Source organism: Manis javanica, chromosome 18 (genome assembly GCF_040802235.1).
Source record: "Manis javanica isolate MJ-LG chromosome 18, MJ_LKY, whole genome shotgun sequence".
Classification (NCBI taxonomy): domain Eukaryota; kingdom Metazoa; phylum Chordata; class Mammalia; order Pholidota; family Manidae; genus Manis; species Manis javanica.
This window is the reverse complement of record NC_133173.1, coordinates 8,208,339-8,223,934: the sequence shown is the minus strand read 5'-3', so window position 1 is coordinate 8,223,934 and position 15,596 is coordinate 8,208,339. Positions and strand designations below refer to the sequence as shown.

The window sequence follows — 15,596 nt, the reverse complement described above, 5'->3', positions numbered from 1 at the left end:
CCTGCATTCCCGGGCGTGGCGCTGGATCCCAGGAGCAATCTGTAAAGCAGACCTTAACGGACGCCTGCCCTCTCCTGCCCTCTGCAACCATGAGCGTTGCGGTGACCACAGCCCCAGGATAAGCCTCTGCACCCCTGGAGAGACAGGGGCCCTGGAGTTGAAGCAGCGCCAGGTGAGGTCCAGGGGGACAGCTCTAGATGGCCCTGGGGGTCTACTGTCAACGATTCTCAGACCCAAAAAGCCAAAGGAGAGATGAACTAATCAACACCATTCTTTCTTTTATAGGTTGCATCACAATAATTGAACCTTACATAATAAAAACATATGGGTCCATGCTGCTTAGAAATTTTTATCTTCATTAAGGGAATTCTTAGCAGAGTAAACACAAGATTTCAGGTACAGTATTTGAAGCTTACATAATCAGTCAGAGGGCAGCTTTCCAATTTCAACTTGCTTATATTCAAGGTGGTAATTTCTCATTCTAATCAGCTGAGGATGGGACCGCAGCAGCATCAGAAGGGAAAAGCATCTCCAAGAACTATAGAGAAGGTGCACACCGATGTTACATAAGTCTTTTCCAAAGTGGGGAGGAGAGAAAGGCAATAGCCATCCCCAAGAACACTTTACAATAGTCTTTAATTGAAAAATACCATCATGATATTCTTTTCCCTCCACTGACCTTCCAAGTGCAGAAATGGAGGTAAAAATCATCATTCCTACCTTCCTCAAGCTCCTCTAGTTGTGGTGGGGGGGGCAGTGATTTACGGAGTAGTTTACCCACTACTCTATTATGCTACCCAGGACTCTGTTGCAAGTCTGCTCAGCTCCTTCCTATTTCTGCTAACTCCACACAGCCCAGAGCTCTCGTGGCTACGGAGTTGAGAACCGCGACAGGCTTTAGTTTTACCAAGAACCTCACCCAGAGAGACCCGTCCCAAAGGGCTACTTGCCAAACCAGAATCTGCCAGCACACAGTACAGAACTCACACAGGGAGTGGGGATGGACAGACAGATGGACAGACGGATGGAGAGACGGCATGCTCCAGACTTTGAATGGATCCATCCATGCTACTGCACTGTAACGTGGACCTCCCGCCACACCCTAGTGATGCAGCAGTCCCAGCCCACCTGGTAGGATAGGTCTGAGGCTATAGCCTGCTTCCAGGATTCTCAGAGGGCTCGTGGCAAAGATTTTCACAAAAGCCAATTTTTTAGTGTGAAAATACAACGTCCTCGTTACAGTCAGTATTCTCCTCCACTCTGTGACCAGGGAACTCCAAATGCTACTTGGGATATGATATTCCAGATGAAGAGACTGTGGAAGAGATATTGCCAGGGTATTGATGAGGGAAATCATGAAGGCAGAGGGGAATGGCAAGCTCCACATGCCTCCCCTGCCCCATTCAAAAAGTATAGGGTTTACAGCAACCTCTGTTGCCTTTTGCTTTTAAATATTTGTTGACTGGAAGTCATAAAGGAGACTTCTGTATTAAGTCCAGGAAAATTCTAGTGACCCACTACGCTATTGTCGACAGAAAAAAACTACTCTCTGTTTGCAGAGGAACGCCTGGCCATTTAAGAGACAGCTGGGTTGGGTACCATCATTTCTACCAAAGAGTTGAGCTACTAAGCTCTCCATCAGGAAAGGCTTTTTGGAAGGGCTCAGCTCAAAGCCACAAAGGAGAACTGAAATAAAGAAGTTGGAAAAGCCAAAAGCCGCGATTCTGCCCGCATCTGGTGGAACATTTCCTCTCTCTGTGTGGAGCTAGAATGCCCAGCCTGACAGCCCCCCATGCTGGCTCACGCCACAGCTCACTGAACGACAGCCAGTGCTGTAGAAGGCCAACAGGGTGCCTTCCCCAGTGAAGCCGACCCAGAGCTGCCAGGGTTTGGGGAGCAATGGTCCTCACAGGGGATATTCTTTCTTACAAAGCCCATGGCCCTTGCATGTGAATCTAAGAACTCACTAAATAAACACTGTATCCTGGCTCAGGGACAAGAGCCCAGCTCATTCCCTGTCCATCCCAAAGACAGGGCCTGACCAGGGGAGGACAGCTGCTCCTAAACCACAGACAGAAGGAAAGCGGTGCTGGGCGGGTGTCCTGAGCAATCACTGTGAGCCGTAAGCCGAGCCGGACCGATCCACAGGATGAGAAACCGGACCACGTCAAGAGCTTGTCCACTCTGCTTCTGAGAAACTAAAATGGATCCAGATCAGGAGCACGCCCACAACGTGCCTGCTGAGCCCTGTTCAATACTGCAAGAGGCCTGAGGTGACGGCAGTGGGGTCAGGGGAGGCACAGGACCTGCGCCCTTCCTGGCAACCAGGGCTGAACTGCAAGGTTGTATGTCTCAGACAAGGCTGCCCAGAGGGCAGCATATGTCCACAACATATGTCCCTCGATCCCTTCCTCCCCAGCTACCTTGAAGTGGCCCAGATCTGCAATTCAGGAAACAGAGCCCAAGCCCCCACAACACCCCAAACCCTCAGGACCCTGGGAGGGACTTCAGTCATGCCAAGTCAGTGTGCAGGGTTATGCCATTGTTGTTAAGGCAATTACCAAATGCTGCACTCTTTGGGAAGCACTCTGTCATGCATCCAGTTACCTAACTCACTCAGCCATCTCTAAGGTAGGCCCTCCCATTACCCCCATTCTTCAGATGAGGATACTGAGGCTCAGGTAAGTCCAATCACCAGAAGCTGGTAAGAGCAGGGACAGGTTCAAACCCAGTCTTCAGACTCCAAATCCAACACTCTTTCCACTACTCCTCGGCTGCTTACGACCTGGGAGACCGTCTCAGTCTCCTCCACCCTGTGGCACGGACCAGAGCACAGACACCAAGGGCCTCCCAAAGCGAGGCATCTGGGCACACGTCCCTTCCTGCCATCCGTGTGCTGCTCCATGTCCTACCTCCAAGGACCCATGGACTACAGTCAACAAAACTATTAATACAATGGGTTCCTCTCCCACATGACTTACAAATTTATAGTTAAGATAAAATGGTTTGCTGTTATTTACAATAAAGGAAAAAACAGAATCAGCAACTGGTACTTCTTACTTTTAAAAACTTACCTTCCAGACAAAACAATCATGCAGAATAGGAAACTATTTGAGGGTATAGTTCACTACACCAAAATTAAAGCATTACCGAAGCTACTTCTTGTGGTGGGGCTACCAACTTAACCATGTTGGCAGCAGACACATTACCAGCACATCATTCCCAAGAGCTAGTATTTGTCAAGTACCATTTGCCAGATACCATTCAAAGTGCTTTATGTGTACTGACTCAGTGCATCCCCACTGCCACACTATGATGGCAGGTACTAATGTAACCATAGGTTTAAAATGAAAACCCAAGGCACAGAGAGGTTAAGTAATTGGCTCAAAGTCACAGAGCTGGTAAGGGGAGGACACAGGAATGGATCCTGAATCTTCTGATGCTCCTCCAGTGAACCACAGCTGCCACAGGTGCCTGCTGTTCTCCACCTGGGAGTTTTAACCATTTAACTTGGCATTTTAACCATTCAGCACACTACCTCTCACCCTGACATATAACACTTAGATTACATAAAATTACAAGCATCTCAAACCATATCACTTCACTTACCTTATTAAGCCAAAGTCAGTGATTCTACTTTTTCCCTGTTTATTATCTATTTTGAAGTCACAGCTATAGAAAAAGAAAGTAAAACTGTGTTTTAAAAAAGCAGGGGTGCAGTTAGGATGGCCACCATCCAAAAGACAAATAACAACAAATGTTGGGGAGGATGTGAAGAAAAGGGAACTCTCCTACGCTGCTGGTGGGAATGTAAACTAGTTCAACCATTGTGGAAAGCAGTATGGAGGTTCCTCAAAAAACTCAAAATAGAAATACCATTTGACCCAAGAATTCCACTCTTAGGAATTTACCCTAAGAATGCGGCAGCCCAGTTTGAAAAAGACATATGCACCCCTATGTTTATGGCAGCACTATTTACAATAGCTAAGAAATGGAAGCAACCTAAGTGTCCATCAGTAGATGAATGGATAAAGAAGATGTGGTACATATACACAATGAAATATAATTCAGCCATAAGAAGAAAACAAATCCTACCATTTGCAACAACATGGATGGAGCTAGAGGGTATTATGCTCAGTGAAATAAGCCAGGCGGAGAAAGACAAGTATCAAATGATTTCACTCATCTGTGGAGTATACCAACAAAGAAAAAAACTGAAGGAACAAAACAGCAGCAGACACACAGAACCCAAGAAAGAACTACCAGTTACCAAAGGGAAAGGGACAGGGGAGGGTGGGTGAGAAGGGAAGGAGAAGGGGGAAAACGGGGCATTATGATTAGCACACATAATGTAGGGGGGGTGGGGACATGGGGAAGGCAGTCTATATAGAGAAGACAAGTAATGATTCTATAGCATCTTACTGCGCTGATGGACAGTGACCCTATTGGGGTATGTGGGAGGGACTTGATAACAGGGGGAGTCTAGTAACCATAATGTTGTTCAAGTAATTAATGATATCAAAAAAAAAAAAGCAAGGATGCTATCTTTCTGGCCTGCAAGTCCCCAAAGGCATTTCTGAGAGGGAATAAGATGTACGTGACTTGTCTTCAGGGGAGTTCTAAATCCACATGTAATCCATACAATCAGAATCACCATTGAAATGTCTCTTAACAGCTTCAAAAAATTACAGCATCAATATTTGCTATATGTAGCCCTATACAAGAACACATATAAATGTGAATATACAATGCATGCATTAATATACAGAATACAGGAAGAGTGCTTATTATAAACAATCACTTATACTACGTATAAATTATAAGTGACTAAAAGCAACAATAAGAACTTTGACTCTGTTTCAGAGCAACGTGGTTATTAAATGATGTGTTGAAGTTAAAACCGTGCAAGTTAAGTGTGCTGGTGAACTGAGAAGCAAAATGCTTTACAAACGCTGCTAGTACCGAGTTTTATTCTTCACCACAGCAAGGGGTGGGCACCTTCTGCACACCTGCCTGCCCACAGTCACCTGGCAGGCCTCACGCTCCCTGCGTGGCACCTCAGGGAGCCCTCTTGTACTCCAAGGACCACGGTCAGCTCAAGCAGGACTTCTTGCCAATCCTACAGCATCTGCCTGGCACAGACCCTGAAACTACCACCAGCCTCTGCTCCATCCCTGTGACCAATCAATAACCGAATAACATTCACAGACTTCTTTCTTTACTCCTCGGGGCCTCCATCTACATGAAATGCAGGCATATATCCTCATTATTCTTTCCTCCATAACATTACTCATCCCCAGACCAGTCTGCTAATTGAGCCCAGTCCTCGAATAAGTGGATCCTTCAAAGATCACTTCAAGAGGAGCAAGAGAAATTCAGAGACCTGCTTGTTCAGGCTGCCTTTGCCAACCAGGGAACAACCAACCTAAGAAAGAATAATGCCCTTCAGGCAGCCAGGAGGAGCTGAAATGCTGAGCAATTGATCTGCACGGCAGAGCCACAGAGACGGGCCTGGGGTCACCCTCTTTATAACTATCTAAAATTGAATGAGGGCGAGGTACAAAATTCACACAAGATCTTGCTCACTTTACAACTATTTCAGTTAAACACAGAAGAGAAAACCCCCACAGTAACTAAGGTGTGTACACAAAGCTGGTTAAAAGGAATTTTTCTGAAATAATTTTTTACCGTAAATAATTATTAGGTAAACATGCTCAACCAAGCTGTAAAGGAGAAAAAAAAGGGGGGGCGGTAATTTTATTTCCTACTACCTGGGGCTATATAGTAATTATGCAAATGGAAGCAAATTTGTCACTGGGAATAACTGTAAAATAATTTGATTAAGTAAAATAAAGTTGCCTTAGTCATCACACTAATTTGACAAGGACTCTAAAATGTCTCTCAGCTGTCTGTTTCTGGGTGAGCTATGCAAAGAAAAAAAATTCTTCAAAATGATGCTTTTTTAGAAGAAAAAGAAAGAAAAATGATCAAATCCGGCAGTTTCACCTCACCCACTGAATGCAGGCCCACTGAATGCTCTCAGGCCTAAAACATAAAAATGACTATAAATCATTAAGATGGAGCCTTAATATACTCAGTCATCTGTCTCATCTCATTCTTTGTCACTTCAACCTCAGACTTGGTTTTTGCATAACACTAAATAGGGAAATGCCCACCCCTGGTTCAAGGGGAACTCCTTGTGTGCCCCACCCAGGAGACTAAACTGGCCTTTTTAAAAAAAAAGTTTCCTTCTGAGCAAATTGAAATGCATTTGTATGCATTCCCCCAAGCTAACTGCCCAGAGGTGTCAGAGGTTTTAATTTCCTGTACACATCCTTATCTACTCCAGGCCTCAGTGATCTGATAACATACACGAACCTCCACAGCCAGGGCTACCCTCCGTGCATGTCCTGAGACACCCCAGCAGGTCTCCCCAAGACACCAGAGTGTGCACACGAGTGACTTCTCCATGCAGTTCCCTTAGACCTGCGCCTTCTCCAAACAGCCCAAGACTTAAGCAAATGTTACATCCTAGCAAGTAGGTCAGTTCAGGCTGGAGCTACCGGAAGCAAAGACCCAAGCAGAGGAAAATTACACTGCGTTCTCTATTCAGCACATCATGATGATCAAATTGAACGGGTCTCTCTTTTTATGCTGAAAAAAATGTCTCATAGCCAGTCAGGCAGTTTAAGTGACTAGCAGAGAACATGCCTGCAACTGTTGTCTTATCTGAAGCATGATTTCCAGTTAAAACATTTGAAAGCGTAACAGATTTCAGAATCCACAGCTGGCTCTGGTTGCACCGGGATTACCTTATCTATATTATCACCAAGTCTGGGCATCAGGGTCAATGTCCTTCTACATAACCCTGAGAGACCCCAACACCCAACCAAAAAGTTGCTGGGCCCCTTCACAGTTGGTGGCTTTCTCCTATACAGGTCTTCCTGGAGTTTGCTCCCTAGGCAGGTTCTTGAGTAAAAACAGATACACAGATACACACGCGTGCACACGCAAAGTCCTGCTTTTTCAGAGTTGCTTCTCAAATCACAGGCAACTTCCCGCTTCAGATCCACACTGGGAAATCGATGCCTGTGTCACTGAAGACACTGGGCAATCTGTCTTTTTAGAAAGAAGAGAGAGAAATGAAATGAAGCCTCCAAACAGGAAAAAAAAATGGCATCTACAAAGACAAAATAAGAAGGTAGCTGCGTGGACTGCTGGAACCGAAGAGGAAATAATGTCACTGACATAGAATTTGCAATCACCCTCCTCTCTCTCTGCAAGTAAGCCCTCTTGGCAGGGTTGTGCAGTTTGCCCTTCATCAGGTATCTGAAAACGCTTCATCAGAGGGGTAGGCTGGCTGCCAGCGTAAAGAGCATATATAACACACACCTCGCACATGGACCCTGCATGTGTGGTCAGCTATCAGCACACGTTCTCTGGTTTCCTAAGAAAGCCACAGTGAATTAAAAGGGAGAAATTTGCCTTTCTTCCAAACATCCTATAATGTTTCATTCCTCAGTTATCCATACAGAAGTCTCCCACAGCTGAAGGACTAAGAAACTTTTTATTCCACATCCCAAATAACAGATGAAGAGAAAACTCCCAAGTGGTCCAGAAGAGCAAAAACCCACAGCAAGCTGATTCAGTCAACCCTGGCAAGGAGACAGACAGCAATGGAGAGTCGAGGGCAGCCGGGCAAGGCAGAGACCTGAGCATCTTATGTCTCCACTCCTAGTAATCAAAATGAATTCAATTTCCTAGGCCTGTCCTCTCCAGGGCCTCCATCTGCTTTCTGCTGCTCACCTGTTGACTCCTGTTACCCTACCCCTCTGAACCAGGCTTTCCATCAGCCTAGGCTGCAAGTGCCAGCAGGCCCCCACCAAGTGGACTGAATTCCTCCTCTGCCTGCCACTTACCTACTGTGGGATTAAAATCGACTTTCTCTCTCTCCTGGCACCAGCCCTCCCTCTATATAGGTCCACAACTCCACTAGCCCTCTGCTTCTGAACTTTCTTAAGGAACTCGGCCTACTCATCTGGTTGAAACCCCGTTGCATTTTTTTTTTCTAAAATCCTTAGATTATTGTAAGCTCAAACTAAGCCCATGCCTTTATCACTCATGGTGTGAAAAGTTCTGATGGTGTTTGCTACACCTGAATCATGCACTCTCTTGAACAAAACTGGTTTGAGGCCAACAAACTGTTGCACTGGAGATAGCTGTTGATATACGAATGACCCCCTTTTAAACACAAACCTGGGTAAGGTATTGCAAACTTTGCATATGCTACAGTACAGACCCACATACATCTTACTAATGTGCATTTGCATCTTAGTAATACATGTACCTCTTTTAACATTTTAAGTGTCAAATTCCCTCCAAGGAACATCTGATAAACTGACCCCCAAGGCAGTTATCCCCTACCTCCAAACTCCACAGGTACTGTCTGCAACTGTGTATTACAACCACAGACAAAAGGTACATTTTATGAAACAAAAATCTAAACAGAAAAAAAAAATGTGCTTTTTGCTACAGGATTCATACAAGTTGTAGCTGCACCAAGACAGAGATTGAAACCCCTTTCATCTCCGAAACACATTTGATTTTCAGAAACGCTGTAACTGTCACCCCAGGAACTGAGCTCAGTTTGAACAACCCTCTCTTATAAGCACAGGACTGTCTTTACCCCACACCAGAGACCAAGCCTACTTGTTCCTTAACAAGGCTTGACAGCAAGCCCTGAGTCTTAGGTGATTGTTCATGAATGGTACAGGGCACCCAGCGTCTGGCCCTCATGAACTATACGCCAAGGACAGGAATGAGGGATTACTGGTTCCCTAGATGCATCAGGAAGAACATGCTTCTATCTCTGCATGTGGTTACCCAACAGCTAAAAATCTTGTTTCATTCTATCTCCATCAAAGTTGCTCACTAACAGAGTCTATGACACTTGATTCTAGTTTCAGATCAATAGTCAAACAATGATTTAACACTCTACGCCCTGAAAACTTTTTTCCCGTTTAGGCAGGACTGTACTTGGGTCTGGACGTGCACTCTCTGAAACTCGAGTTGGGACCACATGCGCGAGGCAGGAGAAGGCGGCAAAGTAGGTATTTCGACAGTGCTGAGTCATTACAAGCTGTTTCCTCCGATATGTTATGCACCCCTGGGCCGTTTGAGCATTAATAACCCTTTTGAGAAAGCGAATTAAATAGATGTACATTGTGCAAAATGATGCCACCCCCTTGCGGGCGAGAGACCACGGTGGGAATTACGGTCTAAGAATGGGTAGCAGGATCTACACAAACTCGCAGCTGCTCTCCAGGTACAGTAACTTTATCCCAGACGCTGAAAGATGGCTTTTGGGTTCGGAGTGGGACTGTTTCCCCTGCAGGCCCCGGCCACTGGGGCACAGTTCACTCTAAGATGTTAAATTTCCTCCTCCCCGTAACTAGCGCCTGGAGAAAGCGCCCAGAGAAAATGATGCATAATGAATTTGTTCTCCAAGCGGATGGAACGGAGAGTAGAGGGCGCAGGATGCTAGCTGGATTCTCTTCCCATGTGCAGGTCACCTGAAACCCGCGATGCCTTCCTCTTTAAAGGGGCTCCGGAACTCACCCTCCGGCTGCACTCCCAAGGGAAGAGAGGCGCGGCTTCACGCCCACCTGCCCGCCGCCTCTGCGCCCGGGGTGCTCCCCCAGACCCCGCGGCCGCGCCAGCCGCTGTCGGCATCCGCGGTCGCGCCCGCTCAGCTCCCCGGGCCGGCAGCTCCCCCGGCGGCCGCCTCTGCACCAGGCGCCAGCCTCCGCGCCGGGCCGAGGTCATGCCCGCCTGCCCCCGGCGCCGAGCGGCCCCCCATCCTCGCGCCAGCGGCCGTCCGGGCGCCGGGCTGGGGAAGGGGCCCCGCGGCGCAGTTGGCTCCGGGACTCACCAGGTAGGCGCCCACCGTGCCCTGCGCCAGCATCAGGGCGCACTCGGACACCAGAAAGATCTTGATGTTGGAGAAGCAGGACACCTTCTTTTTCTTCTTCTTGTTCCGCTGCGCCTCGTCCCCCTGCAGCTCGCCGCTCCGGCCGCCGCCCGACGAGCCGCCCGGCTTCTTCCCCTGCATCCTTCCCCCGCCGCCGCCGCCGCCGCCGCCGCCGCCTTCCCGCTCGGCCCGGGAGTCGGGGCCGCTGCCGGGCGGGGGTGTGCGCGGCAAGGCTGCGTGCTGTCCGCGCCCCGGGTCCGCGGCGGCCGCCCCCGTCCTGCCGGGGCCGGAGAGGTGGAAGGCTCGGCTCCTCGCCGCCGCCGCCGCCGCGCGCGCCCCCTCCTCCCCCCGCCGCCCTCCCCTGGCCGCCTCCTCCGGCTCGGGCTGTGCCAATCACAAGGGCTCCTCCGCCCTCGCCGCTTCCCCGCGCCCGCCCGCCGCGTCTGCCCACGCCCTCCTCGCCTCCACCCGCGGCCCGGGCCCGGGCCCGGCCGCCTCGCCGCGCCGTTGCGCCCTCGGGCCTGGGGCGCCCGCGGAGTGAGGGAGGGGGGCGCCCCAGAGGGAGGAAGGCGGTGCCCGGCCCCTAGGTGGCGCTGCGGGGCAGGGGGCGCCGCGGCGGACACTGGGTGGTACTGCAGCAGGGGGCCGGCGCGCAGAGGTGGGGTGCGGAGCGCCCCCGGGGCCGAGCTGCGGGGCTCTTTCCAGAAGAGGGAGAAGACCCAGCGCCCAGGAAGGGGTGGGCGCGCCCTCTCCCCTCCGCCCAGCCGTGTCTGAGGACAGATGTTGCGCCCTGGGGCTTGGGACGGTGCCAGAGGTCAGAGCGGGTCGAGGCTTCTGCAGTCGCCGGCCTCCGCTCCTGTGCCCCTGGCCACTGGCGTGCCGATGGGGCCCCAGACCCAAAGGAAGGAACTGAGGCGCCGCAGGAGGGAAGTTCGATTAACCCGTCGGGGGCTGCGCAGAGTATCAGTCGTGCCTAACCACGGTCTCCGGGCGGCTGCACGGTCGCAGCGACCCCAGCAGAGGGCCTTGTCCAGCCCTCCATCTTCCTGGAGCCCATCCTCAGGAATGATGTAGCCGCCAAGGCTGGAGCCGGCTGAGGGGGTCGGGGTTGGGGAAGCGATCAGCCACAGGTTTGCCTTGATCCCCACCCCTCCCCGAGCTTTGCACCCCCGGCCACCTTCCTGGCCTTCGTCTGTTGCCCGGGTCCGTGGCAGCTGCTCTTTATAACCATTACCAGGAGTTTGAGCCATCAGACACTACCGATGAGGATCTGCGAGTCCTCAGGCAGGCTTTCGGAAGCTCTGAGGAAACTGGGAAGGTCTGGACTAGTATCAGGGAGCACCCAGCATCCTGCCCCCAGCCCCGGGGCCTTCGCGGGGCTCAACCTTATTTGGAAAGCCTTTCCCTAACGATCATCAAAGAAGGTGATCCACTCCCCTGGGCTACTGTGTACTCGCTGCAGACTTCAAGTGGAAACTGAGTAGCACTTATCACTTCCGTAATTTTTACTCCCAAAGAGTTTGAGTGAGAACGCATGGTGTTCTGGTGGGGTGCTGTGCAGCCACACCATTTAAATACAAACGGCTTCATCCTTCTGTGGTTCTAGACATGATCTCACCTAGGTTTGGTGTCCCTACCCTAGGCTGCCTCCTGTCGCAAATTCCCACTCCCCCCCCCCCACACACACACATAGAGGTCTTTTTCTGTTGTCAGCAATTCTTCATCATTGGCTACATGATTCCCCAAGAGTCAGACCTTGCAGCAGCCCTGTCCGCACTCAGAGCCAACTTGCCTACAGAGTCTTCCCTCTCATCCCCTCCGCCCTCTCCATCACTCCTGCATTCTGGAAGCAACTGCCTCCTCCCGAGAGGGAAGACCCTTGATGAACCATCTCCCTTCCCTGACTCCAGGACTGAGCTGCAGAGCTGAGCTAGATACTCTTTTTTCCTGTGAACAGTGATCGGACTGCAACTGAAATGGCATTTAGAATGCATTAGAGTCTTCAAGGCTTATTTACATACTTTGTAATCACAAGGGCTAATGTTTAGTGTGTGCTTACTCTGGCCAAGCACCGTTCTAAATGCTTCACCTGCGTTTACAATTTTACCCTCACAACCATCCTTGAATCCAGATACTATTATTAGTCCTGTTTTGCAGATAAGGAAACAGATGCCCAGATAGGTTAACTAAACTTAGCAATGTCTCATATCCAGTAAATGGCAGGACCAGCCTTTGAAACCAAGGTTTCTGCTATCACAGCCCAGGTTCTTAATGACTCACTAGATAATGTCTTGTGAATCACCCAGGGTCTGTCTCTTGGGGAGGGTGGGACTCAAACATTGTTTCTATAAATGGAGATTCTGAGATGTGTAGTGACTAGCCTAGTGCCACCCAGCTGAAAAGGAACAGGAGTTGAACCCAAGTCCAGCTCTCTGCTCTAACCACATTGCCTCACGCCCAGTCCCAGAGGGGCACAGACTTTTTTGCTCTGACCATTTATTTTTCAGCATTTGACCATTGGCTGTCTTTAGAGAAATCAAACATTTTTGCTGCCAGAGAGGATTCTAGATGAGGGTTGTAGATTCTTCCTAAAACTGCAGTAAGCAGGCGTGAAAATAATCCTGTGCCTGAAGACTGAAGGGTAATCAAAGTCAGCCTGAAGGAAATCAGGTGCCGTCCTCCCACCAGTGAGGGGGAAGGAATTTGACACGCTCACTTCCCTTCCCTCCTTGCCTGTTATTTACCGGGGCCAGGGAAGATGACGTGGGTTTATGAGCAGCAGGTGCTTCTGCCTGGCTTCTCTCCCTTGCGGACAAAGGGCAGGGAAACTCCTCGTATTGGTATAGCACGGGACTGCAGATTAAGTACCTAAGTACCTGGTATCTCACTCGAATCCCAAAACAGGGAGAGCTGGTCTCATTGGTCCCGTTTCATTCATGAGACAGAGCAGCCATGACTTTTTGGAACCCACAGCTAGCAAATAGCAGGAATTAAAACACGCATTTTCCACCCCAAATTGCTGGGAACACCCAGGAGGGGGAGGCAGAGATTCAGAGGGGACTTAGCCCTCCCGTGATCTGCAGTGACCCGTCCAAACAGCCTCAGAAATGGACCATTGACCATCATGCACTGAGCAAGACAAGCAGAATTTAAGGCTGCCTTAAAGGTTGCCTTGAAGAAATGCTGTAGATGAAGCCTTTTTCATTCATCTCTCTCTCTAGTGGATGGTGAACCTGCGAATGGTAAGCAGTATGAGTGACTGTAGGACCCTTTATGATCATTTTGGCCTCTCAACTCCTTTTCTGGTATAGGTGACTTTTCTAGCTTAGAGGACAATATTGCTGTGTTTCTATAACTTCTTACTTTGTTGGCTACTAGAGGTGTGCCAAACATCAAGAAGCTACATAATCTGGAAATCTAATCTAGGGAAGCTATCTAATAATCTAGATTATTAATCTAATAAAGAAGATTGGGTCACATGGGAAGATAAACTGGCCTTTTGATTCCTAAATATTAATAAACTTCATGTAAATACTGAGCGATGAGGGTTTGGAGAGCTTTTCTCCCCCGTTTTGGAAAGGACCATCAATTTATTTGTGTAGGAGAGAAGTGGGTTAATTTCATGAACAGAGAAAAAAATGACAATAACTTCCACTGTTACTGGGCTGTCCAAGATTTCACAGCGAGCAGCCTCAATGTAATTCAACACAATGAGCAACTGGTGTTCAAGTAATTCACATGAACCATCTCTTGCCAGCTTCAATTTTGTTCACAGGCAAATACAAAGTTGAAAAATAAATGCAAAGAATGATTTCTGATGGTCAGTGGGATGGAAAATAGATGCTTAGATTCTCACCTTCTGGATGGATTTTTTTCTTTTTCTGAAAACACACAAATCATATATTGTGTCCAACCAAGGATAGAATTGGGGCTAGGCCAACTTCTTTGGCTTGAAACTTATATTTGGGCTGAGTTTAAGCTTATTTTCTGCTCCTCAGAGTTTTTATTTCACCACCCCCACTTTTCAATTAGCCAGATACATATGCCTTTCTGCCATTAGCCTGTGTTTGCTACTTCCTATATTCTTAGTTCTACTTCTAATTTATGTCTCTTAATTTGAATATATCCTAAAGCTCAGCAAAGAAGTGAAAAGGATGAACATCAGATGCAACTTAAAAAATGGTGAATCCAAAATGCAGGTGGAAGAATAGAGGAAAGAAAAAAGAAAGTGCCTTCACGGAAATTTGGAGAACATATATGAAAAAAAGATGGGGCTTAAAAATGTCTTATATTTATGGAAAACTAGTTTTGAGATAAAGAAAAATGAATAAAAGTAATAAACATCAGCCAGTGTTAGTGTATTTGGGAAGCTCATCAAATACACTGCCTTTGACTGATACGTATGTAAACAGACTGTGTTTATCCAAATAGACTGTTAGCTTCTGATGAGTAGAGAGAGTGTTTTACTTTAAAAATAAAGGATCATTTGTTCTGCTCAGTGTCTAACAGGCCTCCTGCCAAAAAGCTTAGCTCTTCTGATTAGGACAGGAAAGGCCCCAGCAGGTGTCAAGGCTTATAGAAAGTCCCTTCCAGGAATTCCCTCCAGGGACACTGTTCCATCTCAGTGGCGACTGTTGATACCTGCTTCTTGCAGCCCTTCACTGACACAATGCTTTTGCTCTTCCCAGCTCTGCTGCCCAGTCTCTGAAAAATGCACACACACCTTTATGTCTTAAGGATAGGTGCTGATAGTAACTTTGGGCAAATGAGATGAGCCAGCACTGAAAATATTCTGAAGGCCCAACAGCATCTCTAGCAAAAATGGATGAGACCTAGGGGTTAAGAGCGTGTCATGAGGTTCCTGGGTTCCAAGTCCAGCAGAAAGTGCCTGCAGCTGCCTGCCCTCCTGAGGGGCGGTGGACTGCAGACCTGGGCACCCCAGGTGGGCACAGTGCCATGCACCAGGTCAACCCTCTGGCTGACGGAAGAGAAAGAAGGGATCCCGGGCAGCGCAAACAATTTGAGAATCTGCCAGGTGTGGAATGTCACTGCATTCTAAATCACAAGTATGAATGATGGAGAAGGCATATACTCTCAGGTGGTGAAACCTGTGCTCACGTGGGGAGCACCTGTGCTCAGGTTAGGGTTCTCCCCATGCCTCAGCATTCTTATTCTAAAGCCCTGCCAGCAAATTCGGACACTCTCCTCCCCTATGGACAAGCCAGTAAGGAGGGTTAAGGAGGGACAAGGAGAACATGAAGACTGTCCGACCGCAGACTGCCTGGTTATGGGCTGATTTGTGTCCCTACTTCCAAACTCATGTGTTGAAGTCCTAACTCCGGTACCTCAAACACGACTGTGTTTGGAAATAGGACCTTTAAAGAGGCAGGGAAGGTAAAATGAGGTCGTATGGGTGGGCTCTAACCCACCAGGACTGGTGTCTTTCTAAGAGAAAGAAATAGGGCGCACACACACGCACAGACAGAGACGCAGTAAGGACACAGGGACCAGGTGGCCTCTTCAAGGCAAGGAGGGTAGCCTCAGAAGAAACCAACCTGCTGACACCTTGATCTTAGACTTCCAGCTTCTGAACTGTGCAAAAATAATGGTCTGTTGTTTAAGCCAC

General features: G+C 48.6%; 1 protein-coding gene across 3 annotated transcripts in view; it reads right to left on the bottom strand.

The window, feature by feature from the left end:
* SLCO3A1 (solute carrier organic anion transporter family member 3A1) overlaps positions 1-10,304 on the bottom strand; it is a 262,731-nt gene extending 252,427 nt beyond the window's left edge. The window contains exon 1 of one of the 3 annotated variants that reach the window (XR_012127194.1): positions 9,932-10,304. Coding sequence is in view for 2 of the 3 variants with exons in the window: in XM_037000571.2 (XP_036856466.2) it covers positions 9,932-10,111 (180 nt within the window). In the remaining variant the exon portion in view is untranslated. The remainder of the gene's footprint in view (positions 1-9,931) is intronic. The other 2 variants (XM_037000571.2, XM_037000570.2) reach the window with 2 other exon arrangements.
* Positions 10,305-15,596: the final 5,292 nt, after the last annotated feature.